The sequence below is a fragment of the Trichinella spiralis genome (genome assembly GCF_000181795.1).
Source record: "Trichinella spiralis strain ISS 195 chromosome Unknown Scfld2, whole genome shotgun sequence".
Taxonomy (NCBI): Eukaryota; Metazoa; Nematoda; class Enoplea; order Trichinellida; family Trichinellidae; genus Trichinella; species Trichinella spiralis.
Genome location: NW_003526941.1, coordinates 10,997,145 through 11,017,824, shown reverse-complemented (window position 1 = coordinate 11,017,824; position 20,680 = coordinate 10,997,145). Strand labels below are relative to the sequence as shown.

Genomic DNA, 20,680 nt, shown 5'->3' with positions numbered 1-20,680 from the left:
GTAATATTGAGTGTCAGGTGTGACGGCAATTTGATGTGCATGAGGGATACATAGAGCACAGAGCCAGTGTGATAATTTGCATTCACTTAACAGCGCACGCCATCTGGTGCGGGACTACGTCTTCGGCGGATCGGGTTCCCTGATCCGACAGGGTCATCTTGGAAAAAGTCGTGAAGGCTGGCACGGGAACTTAGAGGCGATGAGGCCGTGGGGGTCTCCGGGGCAGGGCTTGGTGGGGGGGACAATACGGGGCAGGAGAGCTAGGGGGGCAGGTCCCCACCGCAACCAAAAACTTTTTTTTTAAAAAAAATTTAAAAAAACACGAATAACAGTGATCTCCTTTAGCATTGAATTTTTAAAATGGAAAGCGCGAATCTCCTCCCCTTAAAGACAAGGAAAAATGCGAAATCTCCCCCACTCTGTTGGGCAGGCAAAAAACGCACTATCTCCCCTCCCCTTGGAGCGGGGAAAAACACTAAACTCCCCGCACATCTGAGGCAGGTGAAACAACAAAGTCTCACCCACCTCTTCAGCGCGGAAAGCCTAGGCTTTCCCCGCTCCAGGGAAGAGGAGCGTGCGCTCTGCCTGCCCAAAGAGCAAGGAAGAGTTTGCACTCTCCCTTGTCTAAGGGAAGGGAGCTTCACGCTCCAGGATGGGGCCCATTTTTTGGTCTCTCCATTCTCCACCTGCATTAAATATTTCAAGTCCCATTTCCGGCATGTTTGCCATTTCGCAGAACTCATTTATGCCAGACTTTATCTGTTTGTTTGTATTACATTGTACATTTATTACAAAAAAACTTTTTGTGAAAAATAAAACGTTTCATTAATAAAGAATTGTTGTTGTTGTTGCATTGTTCTTAGTTTATATTAAAAGAAAAAACTTATTTTTTCTTACTTTTATATACATTATTAATTGTACTTGCGTTACGTGTATTAATTTTATTTTCCCCATTTTAACTATTTTGTTCTTGTTCCTATAAGCTAATTAATATTCCTGGCTGGCAACTAGTAATGGCAAACATGATTTTCCCCTTTTTAACTAATCCTACATGAGCATCATCGTTATAAATTAACGCAGCATTGGCCTTTTGTTACGTCTGTGAACATGGTAACATATTTTATTCATTGTGTCTTTGTAATGAAGAACCTTTCACGCTCGACTTCGGCACATCGTATCTTCTCCAACGTGTCGAAACTTACCTCAGTTCAGCAACGAACGCAATTGACCAACAACTGATTCGATCCAACCTATCCACCATCCGTTCATTCGCTCGTGACTTACTCCACTTTTCTTCTTTCTTCTCCATGTGCATTACGGTCTATTACGTGTTTACGTATTTGTATGCAATGCTTTCCATGTGTCAGAGTTTTTACAAAATTAAATTCACAATAAAAGAATTATAGAAAAAATATTTGGAAAAATAAATTGAACAAAAAACAATAAAATGTACAATACAAGAAGAAAAAAAGTGAAAATAAAAAGGAATCAAAAGAAATAATGAGAGGAATTGAAAAATCAAATGTATATAATAAAGAAGGGAAAAATAAAGTTTGAATGAATAGAAAAAATAAATTCAAAAATAAAAAGAATTTGCTTTGAAAAATGTTCAAAATCAAACTCTGTAAGAAAAGAAAAACAAAAACTACAAAATAATCAAAAATTAAACCGACACAGGAAAGCAATTGCATACGTAAATTTTGCTGCGTGAAAGACCAAGTACTGCATTAATTCAAAACTCAGCCATGTAGGTTTGCCTTTAACTTAATTAAAACTATGGGATAACTTCACCCTTTCGAAGTATCCCTAGCCCAGACCTACAGAATAGGGACCCACGGGAAACCACATATACCTTTTGTCTTTTCTTGTTCTGCTTCGTGTCGTCCGCGATCCGTTTCATGCCGTCCGCGATCTGCTCAACGAGTCGCCCATGTTTTCGCTTTTTCTTTTCTTCATTGTTCATATCTATAAGAATGTTAAATGTTAAGTCAAAAATTTTGTCGCTTTATCACATAGCAAAATTGAAAAACTGAACAATGAATTTTCAAATAGAAGAAGTAACTGATTTTCAATTAAAAATAACGTTAACAAAATGATTATAACGAGAGTTTCGAAAATAAAAGCAACAGAAAGAGAAATATGGAATACTTTCAACAATTAAAAACGAAACGCCGTAAATAAACTAACAGAACGTTTCACGACGCTACGACTTGCCACGTAAGTCAAACGAACGAGTGCACCCTAACTGACGATAAGGCACCTTTTATGGCGATCGTTATTTGCATAGAGCAGAGTTGGAAACCGGTTTTTGTGCATTGGAACTTCTTATTGACGATAAACTCTAACCTATGCCGCGATACAGTATGACCAGGAGAAATGCACTGTTCACTTTGAAAATTCAACAATGACCTTAACGTTTACAAATCAGTCAAAATGTAAACTATCTGGCAGAAAACGCCATAACAAAAACACTAACTTAGTCGTAACACGCCTTCGCATGTTTGAATTTTAGATTTGAAAATTCAAAAATGCCCTACATAAATGGAAATTGATTTCTTATACAAAAGGACACTTTCAGGTGAATCGTTTGCAAGTGAACGTTATTTTTGCTTATGAAAAAATGATTTGCGATAGATGCTGATGTTCTTTTATGGACAGAAACAATTCTTGCAGTAATAAAAGTAGTTTAAGGACGATAGAAATACTTTCTAAAGATGAATTCTTACCTAGTCTCAACATGAAAGTCGAAATTTGGAATTTCGCAGTGAAAAATATCTTACTTACAGCACGTTTAAGTAACTTAATTTAACATAGGAATAACTTCACCCTTTCGAATTCAGTCTTACAGAATCAAGACAAACAAGAAACCGCACATACTTTTTCTCTTTTATTGTTCTATTTCGTGCTGTCCGCGTTTCGCTTCGTGTCGACAGCGTTTTTACTTTCTTTCTTCATTGTTCATATCTGTAAAAATGTTAAACATTAAATCAAAAATGTTCTCGCTTCATCACGTAGTAAAAGTAACAACAAATTGAAAATTGAATTTTCAAATTTACTAATTAACTAATTTTACTTAAGCGGTAACGTTCAGAAAATATGTACAAAATATTTTTAAGAAAGGAAACGCAAGTAGAAAGAAGGAGGAATTACTTTTCAGCAACTAAAAATCGATTTCAGGAACTATTTAGCGTCATGAAATCAGAGAACGTTTCACAACGCTACCACTTGCCACGTAAGTCAAACGAACGAGTGCACCCTAACTGACGATAAGGCACCTTTTATGGCGATCGTTATTTGCATAGAGCAGCGTTGGAAACCGGTTTTTGTGCATTGGAACTTCTTACTGACGATAAACTCTAACCTATGCCACGATACAGTATGACCAGGAGAAATGCACTGTTCACTTTGAAAATTCAACAATGACCTTAACGTTTACAAATCAGTCAAAATGTAAACTATCTGGCAGAAAACGCCATAACAAAAACACTAACTTAGTCATAACACGCCTTCGCATGTTTGAATTTTAGATTTGAAAATTCAAAAATGCTCTACATAAATGGAAGTTGATTTCTTATACAAAAAGACACTTTCAAGTGAATCGTTTGCAAGTGAACGTTATTTTTGCTTATGAAAAAGTAATTTTCGATAGATGCTGATGTTCTTTTATGGACAGAAACTTAGGGGCGATAAAAATACTTACTAAAGATGACTTCTTACTTAGTCTCAACATAATATAAAAGTCAAAAGATGGAATTTCACATTGAAGAACATCTTACTTACAATTTACATATAACATGCTTAAATAACTTAATTTAACATAGATATAACTGCACCCTTTCGAATTCAGTCTTACAGAATCAAGACGAACAAGAAACCACGCATACCTTTTCTCTTCTATTGTTCTGCTTCGTACCGTCTGCGTTTTGATTCGTGTCGACTGCGTATTCACTTTTATTCTTCATTGTTCATATCTGTAAAAATTTTAAATATTAAATCAAAAATGTTCTCGCTTCATCACGTAGTGAAAGTAACAACAAATTAAAAGATGTATTTTGAAATATAATAATTAACTACTTTTTAATTAAAAGATAATTATTTAGAAAATGAGTATACAAATGGTTTGTAGAAAAGTAACTCAAGTAGAAAGAAGGAGGAATTACTTTTCAGCAATTAAAAATCGTCTTCAGCAATTATTTAACGTCATGAATTGAGAGAACGTTTTACGGCGCTACCACTTGCCAGGTACGTCAAACGAACGAGTGCACCCTAATCGACGATAAGGCACCTTTATGGAGATCGTTATTTGCATAGCGCAGCGCTGGAAACCGGTTTCAGTGCGTTAGAACTTCTTGCCGAAGATCAATTCTAACCTATGCCGCGATACAATATCAATAAGACTGCTACATTCTACTAATGAGGACTGTATGAAAATTCAGAAATGACATTGACATTTAGAATTCAGTCAAAATATAAACTATCTGACAAAAATCGCCATAACAAAAATATTGACTTAAACAAAACACACCTACGTATGCCTGAAAATATTCTTAAGTCAGGAGAAAACCAGGTAGTTCAAATGAAGCTAACTTAAAGTGAGCAATTTTCGGGCAAAAGCTTGCTTGTGGTCAACTGAACGTGCATGTCAGCTGCTGCAAAAGTGATTATAGAAAGACCATATTCTAATAATGACATTTCAACAAATCTCATTCTATTCCATTCTCACCTATATTGGAAAATTATGCTCATTATCGATTCTCGATTGCACTGTTAAGTGTGATTACGACTTAAAAATGAAAAAAACTGCCACTTACTGCTAAATGCATTGTCTTCTCATTGTTGATGCTCATTGTCTTTGGATGTTGATTGAAAAATTATTTTTCAGAAATTATTCAAAAAAAACAATAATGATGAGAAAGTAAATGAATTGTTTGGCGCTTAGTGTTGGTAGTTTTCAGTTTGTTTTACAATCAAACCACTGCGCATCCAGCCACGAACGAAGTCAAACTAATATTATTTCCAATATGTCAATAAAGTAAATGAACTCGCATGCAAATTTTCATTTTATTCATTGCTGCTGATAAATATCACTCGTGCACATTTTTATTGCCCTTTGTTTACTTAACTAATGCACTCTGTTTGGGAGAAAATTTAATTGTTGCCTTGCGAAAAATAAAAGCAATTCTCATCGCAAAAATACTAATTTGTAGAAAGAGAGAAAAAGTAATGATCAGAAGAAGCAATTCGCATAGAGTGGCAAATTGAAAACAATCAATGACAGTTATTTGAAAATTCAAAAATGACCTCGACATTTACAACAATTCAGTCAAAATATAAACTATCGGACAAAAAATGCCATAACAAAAACATTGACTTATACAAAACACGCCATCGCATTTCTGTATTTGAGATTTGAAAATTCAAAAATGGCCTACATAAATGGAACTCATCACATAACGCTTTTCACCAGAATATAAGCACCCTAAGCTGCGCGAGTTGACCAACAAAATTAACCAAACAGAAAATTTAATTTACCTAATCTTTCTTCTGATGATGTAAAATTTGAAAAGTAATATAATGTAATAATAAAGTTAAATAAATTAAATGAAAAACAATATTTTCCTTATTTGAATAATAGATAACACTAATCGCAATTCGAATTGTAGTAGCAGTGTTCAAAATGAAATTCAACGCCATACTCAAGTGGAAATTGAAAAATTGAAAATAGTGTACAGTTCATTCAGTTGTATCTAGACGCTTGAGTTTCATAACAAATTGAAATATCAGTTTTTTTGAAACCACTCCCGGTTGAACTATATATATTTACATAATTGAGAATTTTGTCTTGTTTTTCAATTTATGTGAATATTTAAATGAAACAAACCTACCTACATGAAGACTTAAATTTACTTGGGTTCTTGCAAAAAAACATGAGGAGATAAGTTTTAAAATTAAATTTTTACCTGAATACAGTTTTTTCACTTGCACGTTAGCTACGCACCGTTACCGTTAATCGAACACCACTGAAATGAACTATTTATTATTAACCACGTGTACAACATTTGCTTTTCTCTGATTGGTCTGTTACTTTGTAACCTTCTTATCGATGATTTGGCAATCAATCCATTACTGTATATTACTGTATTTTTTTTGATGATCAATTATTTTTGCACAATTTTATTTTTGAAATATCCTTTAACTTGATATTATAATAATTTTTTACTTTATTTTATCTGCTTTATTTTCTCTCTATGCTATTTTTTTATTCTGTATTTCTGTAAGTGAAAAATATCTAGAACAAATGCGTCATCAATGGAAAACAATACTGGTGGAAGCAGGAATGTTGGTAATGATGCTCGGCACAGACGTAGATACACAAAGAAATGTAAAATTGGTTGTTAATTGGATCCTATTGCCTGCGTATTGTAATGTTCATCTGGTAGGTATTTGTTGAAATGGAGCGCGAAAAATGAAAAAATGCCGCAGTGCAGTAAACTACATTTGTTCATTAGCGAATAGTTGTATAATAATTGCTTGGTCATAATCAACAGAGCTTTCTGCGAAGTGTATCGCTTTTGGATTTGAATGGAACAACATTGCATTCAGCAAAATGACGTCGTCATGGTATATCATCATCATCATCATCAGACAGAAGAGAACAAAAACAATAATGTGGAAAAAAATTTACTACCATTTGAATAACTGTGATTGCGGTTGTTTTGTTGAACTGAAGTTGATTACGCATATTTTCTTCATTCAACACGAGTTACTTTGAAACAGAAAAAAAACAAAAAAAAAGAAATAAGCATCACAACAAATATTAATGAATTTGGATGGAATAGAATATGTGAAAGAAGGTTTGAGCGCGAAATAAGAATCGCCTATTGGCTTTGTACATGATGAGATACGTTTTGCTGATGTATCTGGGCAAATAGGATGAATGAATGAATGAATGAATGAATGTTTTGAAAAAATCTTTCTAACCGACTTGACCCTGCAGTGAATGACGAATTTCAGTAACTTCCAAACGCAAAGCGTCCAACTCGCTGCGCAGCATATCAGTCGAATGTGGTGATCCTGATTCTACCTACAAAAGAAAAGAAAAAACAATGCTTTTGTTTTCTTCTTTGTTCGCTTCTGCAGTCAAATAAATTATATCATTACGTAACACGTACTTGATTCTGTTGTGGCAGAAAAACGTTTGAGCATTTCTGGCAGACACTCCACTGTTTCACTTTAGCGTTCAAACGTCCACGCAATTCAAACATCTCCTTTTCCAGTTGGCGGATCTGAAATAACGACAACCATTACAACAATTACAGACTACGTTTTATCACTTTGTGCTTGATTATCACTTTTTTCTGTAGGCCCTGCTTTTCGGCGACTAGACTGTTGATTTTTTCTTGAAAATCGCTACGTTCGTCTTGCATATAGTGGACTTGAGAGAGTAGTTTTTGTTCATTGCGAACCGCAGCCTGCAAACGACTTCCCCATTCGCGTAATTTCTCATTCCACCGTTCCTCTTTTTCCTTTATTATAATAAAAAAACCAATTAATATATATATATACAAATTCACAACTTCAAATTGGCCATCGTCTTTTTTTACTTGATATACTTGAATTATCACTTCTTCATTTCGTTCCATAGTTGTTCTAAGATTTAAAATTTCCGCATCTTTTTCTCGAAGAGCCGTCTAAAAAGAAATTAAAAATAACACAACAGACAATTCGAAATTACAAAAAAAAACAAAACGAAATTGCTCACGAGCAGAGAATGATAACTGAACTGTTACTTAACAGTTAAATTCTCAAATGTCCAAAACTACACATAGAATATTGAAGTAGAGGCAGTATTGTTGAAATATCAAAAACTTGGATTCAATATGATGGAGTAAAGTGCAATCAACAGTACTCAAAAGTGATAATGAATGAATTAAAAACTGCTACAGTATTTCAAACAGATAATCAATTACCACGCTTCTATTAGAGTTTCATTTCATCGGTCAATGCACAACTGAATTTGTCATTAAATCGAAAACTTTGCACTCAACAAATAACAAATGCAATGCATCTTTTATGCACCTTACTGTACTTTTGAAGAAAATTATTTTTAAAAAATTTACATCTGCATCTTGCAAATATATGTTGGTTATTATTAATGAGTATTGTTGTCCGTAGGTGAATGCAATGATTATTGTATATTAAAAAAAGTGATGTGTAAGTGCAATTTACTTACCTCAAGCTCTGTTACTACTGAATCTGAAGGAGATGGCGTAACTTGAATGCCGGACGAATTGCGACTGCTCCGAGAGGCACTGTGTCTGTGTTGGGAATGACCATTTCCATGTTCAGCACCGGCCAAACTTGGTTGAGAATTATACGCATAGCTGGACAACATACCAGCTGCTTGTTCGTACATCTCCTTACGAGAATTTTTCATCGGTGACGACAATCCGGACAAAACTTTCTGTGTTTGTGACTAAAACAGAGCTATATTTTTCAAACAGGCAAGAAAAACAAGAAAAGACTGACTGACTAACTGATGGAAACACTGCAATTGGAATATTACTTTAAATTTGTCGCAAGATGTGGAAAAAATCAATTAAAACAAAGCAATTTATACAAGTAAATGACATCAGTTTGCAAAATTTATCACTGATCGCGCGTAGATGGATAGATATATCGGGTGAAAATAATGACTGACTTATTGCTCCCAGTGAAGTCGTTCAAAATAGCAATTGCAAAACAGCACGCGCGCACGCATGCATGCTTGCTTAATATGCATATAATGTAATTTGCAACATAGAACTTACACCGTGCTCTGTGTCGTATTCTTCAACCGGTATGACACGTATTCTGTCCGGTCGATTGCACGAATTGGATGTGTGGTGCATCATTTGATTACTGTTTTCCGTTGCTTCAGCCGATGGAACAACATCGCCACCATTGATCTCAGATAGACGAGGTGACGTGGAATTGCCGAAACCGTTGCGCACGTTCGGCTTGGCAATGAACGTCGCTGCTGTGCTTACAAACACCCTGGTCAATGCATCACCGGCTTGTTGTTGTTGTTGTTGTGGATAATGATGGGGGTGGTGATCTGCCGGGCTACTGCTGCTCTTTTCCACATCGCCAACTGGAAATCGCAACGGTGCTACTGGGTTTGCCGATGAGCTTTTCGTATTATCCAAGCTAACTACGGCTTCTACCGGCGCCGCCCTGACTGTCTGCCATACAGTAGACTGAACCGGACGAAACGCAGAAGGCTTAACCAAATTTTTGTGATCCTGCAACGACAATCAATATTTCAATTCTCGGATTAATTTTTTCATCATACAATACAAAAAATAAAAAATAAAAGATATTTTGTCTAATTTTTAATACACAATGTGTAAAATTGTTTTCAGCGCTGTTTAAGTTTTGAAACAAAAAGGTGTCAAAAATCGATCACAATCTATTGAAATATTATTAGCAACAACAACAAGCAAAACAACAAAGTGTTTGTTAAGATGCACGTTGCTTGGAAAAAAAAGCATCCACTGCTTAAGATGATGAATGAGATGACAAAATGAAACAGAAAAGCAAAATTGGAAAAGAGTGTAAAGAATTTATGCTGCTGTCATTCTATTATATTTATGGCCAATCTGCCAGCAGAGGAGAAAGAATTCGCCGCCAATGGTTGAAGCAAAAATGGATTAATATTTATGAAATTTCCACAAACAACAATGAAAATTATTTTTCAGATAGTCATTCTTATGCGCTTTTGAGATCATGATTTGAAAAATTTGAACATAAGAAAATTAATTATTCTCAAACATTGAAACAAACTGATAAATATACAGCAACAACAACACCAGCTGCAGCAGCAGCAGCAGCAACAGCAGCGTAGTAGCTGCATTCTTGTTCTTAGTAATGGGCAATTTTCATTTCAAGCTATTTTTCTCCAAATTACGGCTATGGTGGATAATGAATGATAAAATTGCCAACTACATGCACTTTGAAACAATTTTAACAAAAAAAAAGAAAACACGTCCACTCTAACATATATAATAATGGATATTTTTAAATATGCAAGAATTGTTTCAAAGAAAAAAGTATTCTTTTTTGTAGCATTCATTCACGTGATGAATACAAATGTCGTGCACGTTCTATGCTTATTTTTTGGTAATAATGTTCAGTATAAACAATGAAATGTTGTTTGTTCACTGGGTTCGTTTTCTTCGAAACGCACAGTTGAATGACTTGATTCCATTCTATTGTGACTTTGTGTTTGTGCCTACTCATGAGATACATAATACATTAAGCTTGAAGGTCAATGTTGAAAAAGACTCGGCGGGAGCTGTTGGGGTTGGTTCACTTTCAAGAATTACAAAAAAAGAATTCAAGGTTTTCCTCCTTTTTGTAAAAATAAAAGTAAAAAATAAATAACTTCATGATTTGAATGAAAGCATAATGCACTGAACTTTTTTGTAATTGCTTGAACAGAAAAAATGATGAAATTTTATTATTGGTTTCACAATGAAATGAAATCAATTGACTGAAACCGACTATTTGCTATCCCCTACAACCAAAACTGTCAGCATCAGCAACCAGCATTACTGGTATGCTTGAAATGGAAAAAAAACAACCGCAATCAGGGTTCACTTGAATTATGATAGTATGCAATTATGGATAATTTTGCTACATTATATACATCAATTATAAAAAAAATTACTGAATAGTAATGAATACAAACAAACGAATAAATGTACCTTTTGGAAAATCCATTTTAAAATTAAACAAAATCCCCCAAAAAATGATGTTGCATACTGTTTTTTCTTGTAATTATTACTTCCTTCATTGCTGAAAATTGAAGGCAATATTTAAATGTATTTATCTCAACAATTATCATAATCAATTTCGTTGTTATATTATTGAAAAAATTAATGAAAATTGAAAAAAGTCTACAAGCTTAATTAATAAACAGCATTACATCAACCGATTGGAAGAATTCATTTCACAAAAGACACTACATTAGTAGCAAGCATAATAAAAGTGACAAGTAAAATAAGCAGAAGACGACGAGATATATTTGCTGAGTTGAGTAATCATAATTGTACGTTGGGTAGATAATTCGTTCAATTCCATAAGAATAGCAAACACAGACACAGACAAACAGACAGACAGATGATAAGAAGACGTTGAATTAAATTCTTCTTATTGATCACCGAAAGTATAAAAGCTAGTTAAAATTGCACAACGCGCAATTAAGTTTCCAAGACCATCATCATATCCATCGCTAATGATTACTTTTCGACAACTCATATGCGTCGACAGAAAATGTAAATAAAATACGAGCGATGGCAAGCTGCCTGCATATCCCAAATTGGAGAACTATTTATTGCAGATAAACTGTTTTTAGAAAATAAAAATAGTAAAAAGAAAAATTCACTAGTGCCAGTAGTAGTAGTAGTAGATTTTCAGTTTTATCATGCATGAAATTAATTAAAATCAAAGAAAAAACAATCCGAATACTCACAGTGCTGTTTGGAACTCCTCCAAAAGCGACAAGTCGACTGGGTGGTGGTAGCCTTCCACTATCTTGTCTGTATAAATTCGATTTTTGCGATTGTTGCTGATATGATGCTTGGTGGTGGTGGTGGTGATGCAGTTGGGCAGAATGATGATGTTCGAGCAGCTGAGGACGACGTTCACCAGTCGAAGCTGCGCAGTGGATTTTTCTCGTCGCCATCAACGTTTCGGCGTTGTCGTAAGCCGAAGAACGCGGCTCGGACGCATAGCTGGGCACGAAGTAGCAGCAACGACTCTGCTGCAACAGCGACGGGTCACCAACGCTGCTGTTGCTGCTCGTGGCCGACTCCACCGCTTGACCCTGAAAAGAGGAGCAAAACAGGAAAAATGGAGATGAGCCGAACCTTTGTCGAACTGTTCTTCAGGTCAGCACATCGACCAGTAGTGGAGCACTTGCCTGCCGAGTATGGGCCGCATGCCGCTTGGCCTCTTGCCACTGACTGTTGTTGTTTTTGTTGTTGTAATAAGCACATGCGTTCACCAAGCGAGCACTTCGGAGGCAAGCTTCTTCCTTTTCAGTTGTCGTGGCTTCCAAACGATTCGGAGTTACCGGTACATCATAATTTCCCTCTTCACCCATCGAAGCTGCACTGTGTCGACCTGTAAATCAAATAAACTTTTTATTCATCCATATTTTGTTGTATAAAAAAATAATCAATAAAACATTATTTAAATTGATCCTTAATTATTATTATTTGAGAAGAAAAAAGAAAAAATTGTAAATGAACATCATCATCATCATAGTCATCAAAAGTCAAATCAATTCCATATAGCCGAGCAGCTAGAGAGAAGAAGCAAAAAGTAAAATAATCAGAAGAAGGATGCGTAGATGACAATCAGCAGTTGTGCGCGCCTGCTTGCACATGTCACACATGTTTCTATTTCTCTCTTCCCCCACTTTTAAAGAGATAGCTGTTGGATTTTTCAAACACCAGCGTTGGTCAAGTCAGTAAAGAGAGTGAGAGAGAAAGAGAGATATTCAGCCTATAGATATAAACAGAAAAAGCGACTACTAGCTAAGTTCGCTTCCAGTTGCTGCTTGTTAGCTCGACTGTCGGTGATGATGGTCGTTGGCCCGACCTCGTTGGTTAGTTGTACACGATCAGTAAAGCAAACAACAACTAGCTGAGATAACCAACCGATAGCAGGTGACTGGTTGGTTCACTGGTTGGTCAAGCATCATCGTTCACAAACCCCACCCAATATATAGATATATATAAGAGAAGAAAAAATAATACGAATCATGAAGCACTTTAACTCGTCTTATTATTTCATACAACACCACTCGCCCAACTGTACACTGCAAGCATGCGAGCAAGAGAAAGAGAAGAAAAGCATTCATCATTCTATGATAAAACACATTGCTTTTTTCCTCATTTTATGCGAAAAGCACAACGTGGCAAATATTTCCCGTACGAGCCGAACGGCCTTCGATCACACAGCTGCTTGACCAACGCCAGATGGCGCTCATGATCATGCATCTGGCCAATTGAAGCTCCGGCTAGTGTGCCATGCATGCGCAAGAATCCGGTTGACCTTCGACTAGGATCAAAATATACTACATCATCGGTGTCAAGAAAAAAAACCAAAAGCGGAAATCAAAAAGATCTCACTCCCAACTCTTCGCTTTTCCTTGCTCTGTAATGCCAGCATAAGCAAGCTTGGAAAATCAATCAAATCACTATTTCCGATCAAAAAAGTTGCAATGATGATGATAATATATACATACAACACAACGTTCGTCACCTCGAGTACTTGCTTGATCAAGTAAGATAATTGAAACGTCCATTTTACCAACAAACTAATTTTGACAAATTAAAATCTGCACATCAGCACAAAGAAGAAATAATAAATTCAAAAAAAAACAAATGTTGTAATGCAACTTATCTTCATTCATCTCACTGTAAAAAATGATGGATGACGACTTTTCAGAAAAATTGCAAAATTTCAAATAGATACCGATTAGTAAACCAACTGTCCCCAAAAATGCTTGCGCCATTAAATATAAATCAAGCCGATTAAAGTTTCTATTGTCAGCAGAAGAAAAATATATACGAAAAAAATAACATCAATTTGTAATAACCTGTTAACTTTTATTAATTTGCAAATTTATATCCATTTTTTGAAGTGCACAAGGAAATTCATCAAAAGTATTTAAGCAGATCTTTTTTTTGAAATAAATAAAAATCTACACAAGTGAAGAAAGATATAAAGCAAGATAAAAAGTACAGTGTTCAATTTTTTCTACAAGTATTGAAAAAGAAAAACCAAAACAATTTAATGATTCATCAGAAAAATATTTCAAGAATGTTTATTGCTGAAAAGGAAAAGAAAGAAACTGCCATAAAATCGATGACAGATGTCAAAATTGAAAACCATGATCAGAGAGAGAGAGAGGGAAAGAGGTTGGGAGGTGAAATGAGTATGGTAATAAATGTTGTTCAGCTACAGTTAGCTAGCCAGCTATAATGTTTGCAATTAAACCCCACCGAAAATCCGGATACAGAATGCAGAACAGCATTTATTGCAGTGATGAGTAAACAATCAAGTAGTGCGCAGCAAAGATACAAAATTAAGAGAACAGCATAGAACTGGACGACCCAATTGTAAAACAGGATGCAATAACTGCACAATGACTGATTTATTATGGGAAATTACTGTAGAGTCTATTTTTTATGATCCACGAATGAAAAAAAACAATACATATTATTTACTATACTTGCAATAAGAAATTATTGAGAAAAATTGAATTTTTTTTAAAATAAATTTATTCCCGAACATTGAAAATACAAGTGTCGTTTCGTCAATCACTACTTATCGAAATCGATATGCAATAGAGAGAGAATTGATATTTTTGCCGAATATTAAAAAAAAATTAGCAGTTGTGCTTGGAAAATGTTAATTCACTAGGGAATAATTATTTTGTTTACGGTGGAGAAATATGATCAGCTTTGCTTGTGAAAAGAATCAAACCTGCAGAATTGAATGAACGCAAAGATTTATATATATAATATCTTTATATCCACAAGAAATATAACAGCAGCAATTCGTGCTTTTTTCCTCCCTTCAACTTTAGCTTAAAAATTTAAAACTGAAAAAACAAACAAACAATAAACAAATTAAAAATAAACATAATCGAATGAATCATCTCAGCAAAGTGAGTGGAATAAGCATGGCTTAATTTTCCAAAGTGAAAAATTGCTTCCAAACTGTCTGCCCTTCTACCATCATTTGGACAGCATGAATAATAATAATAATAATAATAACGGATGACCTTGCCAAGAATAGCAGGTTCAATTTATGAAAATTGCTTCTACCGCATGCAATAAGCAAAACAAGCAAGCATCCACAAGCAGCACCGCTTTGCCAACGTCTGCTTCTTTGCGAAAACAAATTCAACTTTCTCTCTCTCTCATCAAACGCTTTCAATAGTTTAATTTGTGCAGATTAAAATCAGCAAATGCTTTTCGATTTTTTCTTCCCTTTCCTTTTGAACAGCCGCCACAGCGACGCAATTCCGTTCAACTTACTGAAGCAAAAATTCCACCAGAATATGCAAAGAAAAAAAAAATTAGCCCATCTAATGTAGCATATATTATTTCCATTTTGTTATCTCTGTAATAACAACACTGTTTTCCATTTCTCTGTTCTAACAGCTAGATGGAGATAATTAGCTATGAATGTGGTGGGTAGAATTTGAATTTTTAAAACTGATAATATATTAAATATTCTACAAACCGACATGAACTAACTAATTATTCAGTAAATTGGTGGAACAAATTGCCTAAGAATAAAAAAAAATTATGCCTCGTAGTAATTCATGTAACGACCAAAAGAAAAAGCGAACCACATGTTGGAAATGGAAAAAATTACATGCTAACCATCAACTGATGGTTAGCTGTGGTGTCGTTTAAATAAGTGATTCAATTTGTTTAATTCAATTTTCAAAATAAGGTCGTATCGTTGAAAAATTATTTTTCCAAATTGCTGCATTTTCCAAGTTGAATTAATTTGCTTCGGTTTTAACAGCTGCACGACCGAGACCGACTGAGCAGTCAATCAAATATTAAACTGCTCTTCTTTAAACAGCCCCTCTTCTTTGTATTATTATCGTCAAATGCAGCTTTACCATTGAAAAAGAACAACCCAAAACCATTCTGAACTAACAATCTCTCTTACACATGGGCGTAAATACAATTTGCTATTTTACCTGTAACCATGAAACGAGTAGTAGTAATAAATAAAAGTTTACACTGAACATTCATTCATTCATTCATTCGTTGCTACATGATGAAATTATCTACATAAAGATATTCAACAAATATTTCTGAAACATCCTCTAGGCAATGATATGTCAATATGAGAGTTTTCAATCGGCAAAAAGATGCAGCACAACACGTCGGCAGCGCACCTGCTACTGCTACTTGATTCTATTGAAACTGAGGATTGAACAACTCGTAAAATGTAATGCTACCACATGCACTACCCACTGAATAAAATAGAACACGTTATCTTTTGAATTATCTCTTCTTTTTTCACAATCATAATTCATTATTCAATAAATAATATTTTCAATAATTTATGTTCGACCGTTATCAATGTCGAAACAAACAATTTACCATTGCAGACAAACAAACAGTATACTTTTTTCTATGGTAATTTCAACAGAGATAAAGGAGAGCAAAAAGTAAAAAAAAAGAAGCATAACGCTGATCCTGAGAACGAAGAACCAAAACCGTCACCTTCTGAAAATTGCTGCTTGCTTACTTCGACAAAACATCACCACCACCACTACTTTGTACATTTAATTCAATTTTAAAAAGTGTTTTTCCCCTCTCTTAAAGCATAACTCCGTTCAAGCTGAGAGGAAAAGCATGTGGCGAAGAGAAAAATAAATTTGAAATAAAATTTTGAAAAATCCCCTGACAAATTTCACCCATTCAATTCACAGTTCTGCCCGAAAGAGTAACGCGTCGACCATTTTTTATTTCAAAGTGAACTTTCGCATTGGAGGCTGGCTCGCTAGCAATTATGCATAGTTATATAATGCGACATACAACAACAACGACAGCAACATAATTTTGAAGAAACATAAATAACCGCAAACATCGATTATTGCGCAAGTTCTTTTGCAAAATACTGCAACTCAATTTAGATATACCAGTTTCGAAAGGTTGTGAAAAAGTGAACAGAATGAAAGAAAAGCAAACGGTGGACTACTGTACCAAATGCAAAAATAAAAGATGTGAAAGCTCTGAAAATTATTAGCTTTGAACTTCAACCGCACCATCTACACAACAAACGATTACCGGTGGGATGATGTTGAAAACGACGAGCTGGACGCCTGGTGTAATTTCTGAGCGACAAATAATTTCGTACATCGTGCAAAAGTGACATTCTCTTTCTTCTTTTCTCTGCTCTTCTTCTTCTACTGTTAATTATTTCCACAACACAAAATAACAAACAAACAAACAAACAAACAAATCCAACTTTGAGCAACAGTAGCAAAAGATGAGCAAAAAGATGCAACAGTGCTGCTTTCAAAAGTACAACATTTCACCGCATCCAACAGCAACGACGGCACGACAACTTCTGCATCGATTCAATAGAAGCACTATGACGTTCTGTGACATAGTTGGGAAAACATCGATCGACCGGTGTGCACAGGGGTTGGTTCATTATTCAGTTGATTGGTCAATCGTCGGCCAGAGAAAAAAGCTCAATGCTAATTATAATATCTTAACTGAAACTGACACTTGGTTGTCCTTTTTGTTCTCTTGTCTCAAAATAATGACCAATCACCACACTTCATTGCATTCAGTAGGAATTTTATTTTCAAGCATTTCCACTCTCTGCACTGAGCAAGCACAGCCAACGGCTAGACCGATTGTTTTCTTTAGCTTTATACAACAAACAAACGCTGTATGTTTTGCGCAAATTTAAGCAATTATCAATAACAAACAGCTGCACCATTTTAACATCTGGAAACAGGCCACAGGGGAATATAATTTCGTTGATTTCAAGCAATTGTAAGCAACAACACAAACAACACACAATGAGAATTTCTCACACTATATGTAAACGAAAAATATTGCAAATTTTCACCGTAAATACATAATAATTGCGTAAAATGAGCTTGGCAGAGTGAAAAGAAATAAATAAAATCGAGTGATCAAATTCGTTTGGGTAAAAGCATTGTGTAAATAAAAAAAATTACACTGACTCTTCCATTATATATGTATATATAGCCATGTCCTCAAAACCATGTTTCTACAATCAGCTGCAACTAACTACGTTAAATAATTAAATATCCAACTGCTACAACTATATTAGACGCTTATTATTTAGTTATTTTTAATAAATCAGTTCCACATTCTTGTTTCTCTAAGAAAAACCAAGAAATATGAAAAGAAACGGAACATTTCAAATTGGTCAAATATATATTGTTTAGTTAAATCATTTTGAAATGTCTTGATGAACAACCAGCTACTGTTGAATTTGCCAATATTTTCCGGCAGTTGAGTTAAAGAAGCTCAACATTGTTGCTATTGCTCATGCGGGCAAGATTCATATGCAAAATGGATAAGCCCATTTTGATCAACGTTGGCCATCAAAACAGCCATTTGCATCTGGATTGCAGATTATGAAGAGTCGAAATGGCAAGCGTTCATGAAGAAAAGCGGTGAGAGAGAGAGAGAGTAAACAAATGAGCAACAAATGCTAAACCGATTAGAACAACTACCGAAAGCGAATAAATGAACCCCATCCCGCACTGAATCAACAGCAGCAAACAGTGTTGAACCAAAAGCAATTGCCAAGAAAATTCAATGCAAATCCAACAATACTAACTACTACTAACTAACCCTACCCTACTAGGCTGTATTATTCATAAACAAAATATTTATAAATAAAAGGAAAACAAACAATAAAGTTTAAATTAATCAAAAAATTATCCAGTTTAAAATTATGCGTGCACCACCATTTCAATTTGTCTCAATTGCAAACCTTTCGCTTGTATAAGTCACCGACTCGTATAAACCCAATAAGTGCACGACAAAAATATAATTAAAAACTAAAAAAACACTAATGTATAGAAACGATTGTGATGAAAACAATTTCATTAATATGCGCAGCAGCATAATACTAGTCAATTTCTCTGCCATTGGCGGCCAACAATATGTACTTAATTTTCAAAAAAATTACAATATGAACTAAAATGTACGCTTATCTTTTTCTTTTAATTAAATTTTTAATTTTTCTAAACTCTGATAATTATTTCATTGGAAAAATTGATCTAAATTAGAAATATTTTATATTTGATATTGTAAAATTGTGAAATTTCATTTATTGCAAATCAACCACCCACCCGGCAAAGCTTTCAGCAACGAGAAAGCGCACAGTGATGTTTGAAATTCAATTTTCATGTCATTCAGCTGCTAAGCTGGTGCTCATGCTTAAAATGTGATCAATAAACGTTGCTCGTATCAAATTCGTGTCTCTTTTGTTCACAAACAAAAACAGCACATTTGTCGTTTTGCTGCTAAAGTTGAAAAATAAAAATACAACATGTCGGTCGATGCATAGCAGAAAATTGTGTGTCTATCCACATCGATAAGAATTAAATGCTTTAAAAAACCAACAACAAAAAACTCTCAAAAGTGTGTTTCTAAAATTGATCGTGACAAAATTTACCCAGAATACGTTAATATAATGATAATAGTATATCTACGCTTTACATTCTTCCAAGAAAAATCTAATGCAAACCTTTATTTGTTATTAATTTCTAAAGCAGAGTTGAATATATAACCTATGAAGCTTGTAGATGCAACGTTTATTACACTGCAAGCTATTGATGAGTGAATGAAATATTTTTGAAAAATAAAAATTACACTACGACCAAGTGAAAAAAAATATGAATGAATACCCGAATTTCAGCAGTTGATAAACTGAAGCAAAAAGAAGAAAGAAATTGACGAGCAAATGAAACCGCTAACGTTAAAGTGAAAAATCTCGAACAGCAAAACTGTTCAGCTAACAGATGACCAAAGATAGATAAGAAGTGAAATGATAATACGCTATAGAATGAATGTTACAATAAAGTTGCAATTAAAGTGTTGTGATAAAATATGTCAAATTTAAAAAATTATCCATCCACTGATAATAAACAGTTAAAAGTTAGGCATATAAATAAATAAATAAATAAATAAATAACACTCACTTGGTATTTCCACGTTTGAAGACCAAAGCGTAGGCAAATGATTTTGTTCATTAGTAATAATAGTATGGCAATTCTTTTGCTGCCGCCCTCTATTTACCAATGGCAGTTTCGCCTTCCATTGCCTGAGGCGTTCAACGCTCGCCAAATCGCACAAGCCTCGGACAAATGCGGATTTCTTGCCGGACGTTTTGACAACATCCGACGACTGTGCATATGTTGACTTCTTCGTAGCGAGTTGCTGCTGTTCACCAGCAGCGGTTGTCGGTCTCACGTCCCACGCACTGCCTGTATACAATGCAGGCGGTCGACAGGGTCTTCGACCTCTCATATGAGGGCGTTGCCGTTCGAACGGACCCCGGGCTGATTGAACCTCCGCGTGCTGTTCAGCACTGGTGTACATCGGCTCGACCGAAGCGACGCGGTTGGCATTTTCCAATTTTACCCATCCTCTGGGCGTGGGTTCCATTTTCAACAACGCAACTGAATCCACACCGTCCGGTTCAGTCAAATTGTTCATCGAATAGTACGGCTTGTCCAAATGGTCGGTTCGCACTGTTTGGGGTAAGTTGACGACGGACAAATCGCCGTTGCTTTGCCAAAGCCACGTGGCACGACGAGCTTCACCATTTTGCATGCGGAGCAAGCCCATCGCTGTTGGTTCTGAGTCGGCGGCAACCGTGTTCGCCTCTACAAAAGTAATAATACTAACAATGGTGCTTATTTATTTTTATTAGTCAATGACGTTATAGGTTGTAAACGATTGGACAAAAGAGAAAAACTGCCAAAACTGAGAGCACATTCATCATGCAGACCGTGCTGTGTGCATCGATTTTGATCATCACACTGGGGCACCGAATAACTCAATTGTACTACTCCTTTGAAATAAAGTACCAT

General features: G+C 35.1%; 5 protein-coding genes across 5 annotated transcripts; 1 reads left to right on the top strand and 4 right to left on the bottom strand.

Moving 5' to 3' along the window:
* Positions 1–1,071: 1,071 nt before the first annotated feature.
* Positions 1,072–2,955, bottom strand: Tsp_07829 (conserved hypothetical protein). Its single transcript, XM_003381279.1, has 4 exons — positions 2,943–2,955; positions 1,853–1,965; positions 1,203–1,321; positions 1,072–1,099 (listed from the first exon to the last, which is right to left on the bottom strand). The coding sequence occupies exons 1-4, from the start codon at positions 2,953–2,955 to the stop codon at positions 1,072–1,074; spliced, it is 273 nt and encodes a 90-aa protein (XP_003381327.1).
* On the bottom strand, positions 2,952–4,309 carry Tsp_07830 (phosphatidylinositol 4,5-biphosphate-dependent ARF1 GTPase-activating protein). The gene is made up of 4 exons (XM_003381278.1): positions 4,236–4,309; positions 3,885–3,956; positions 3,248–3,424; positions 2,952–2,964 (listed from the first exon to the last, which is right to left on the bottom strand). The coding sequence occupies exons 1-4, from the start codon at positions 4,307–4,309 to the stop codon at positions 2,952–2,954; spliced, it is 336 nt and encodes a 111-aa protein (XP_003381326.1).
* A 1,424-nt stretch (positions 4,310–5,733) lies between these two features.
* On the bottom strand, positions 5,734–12,041 carry Tsp_07831 (conserved hypothetical protein). Its single transcript, XM_003381277.1, has 8 exons — positions 11,913–12,041; positions 11,516–11,869; positions 8,811–9,284; positions 8,234–8,476; positions 7,605–7,691; positions 7,173–7,286; positions 6,982–7,084; positions 5,734–5,810 (listed from the first exon to the last, which is right to left on the bottom strand). Exons 1-8 carry the CDS (start codon positions 12,039–12,041, stop codon positions 5,734–5,736), a joined length of 1,581 nt encoding a protein of 526 aa, XP_003381325.1.
* A 5,050-nt stretch (positions 12,042–17,091) lies between these two features.
* Tsp_07832 (putative phosphopantetheine adenylyltransferase) lies at positions 17,092–17,511 on the top strand. Its single transcript, XM_003381276.1, has one exon. The coding sequence runs from the start codon at positions 17,092–17,094 to the stop codon at positions 17,509–17,511; it is 420 nt and encodes a 139-aa protein (XP_003381324.1).
* A 2,084-nt stretch (positions 17,512–19,595) lies between these two features.
* Tsp_07833 (conserved hypothetical protein) lies at positions 19,596–20,680 on the bottom strand. The gene is made up of 3 exons (XM_003381275.1): positions 20,566–20,680; positions 19,884–20,473; positions 19,596–19,643 (listed from the first exon to the last, which is right to left on the bottom strand). Exons 1-3 carry the CDS (start codon positions 20,678–20,680, stop codon positions 19,596–19,598), a joined length of 753 nt encoding a protein of 250 aa, XP_003381323.1.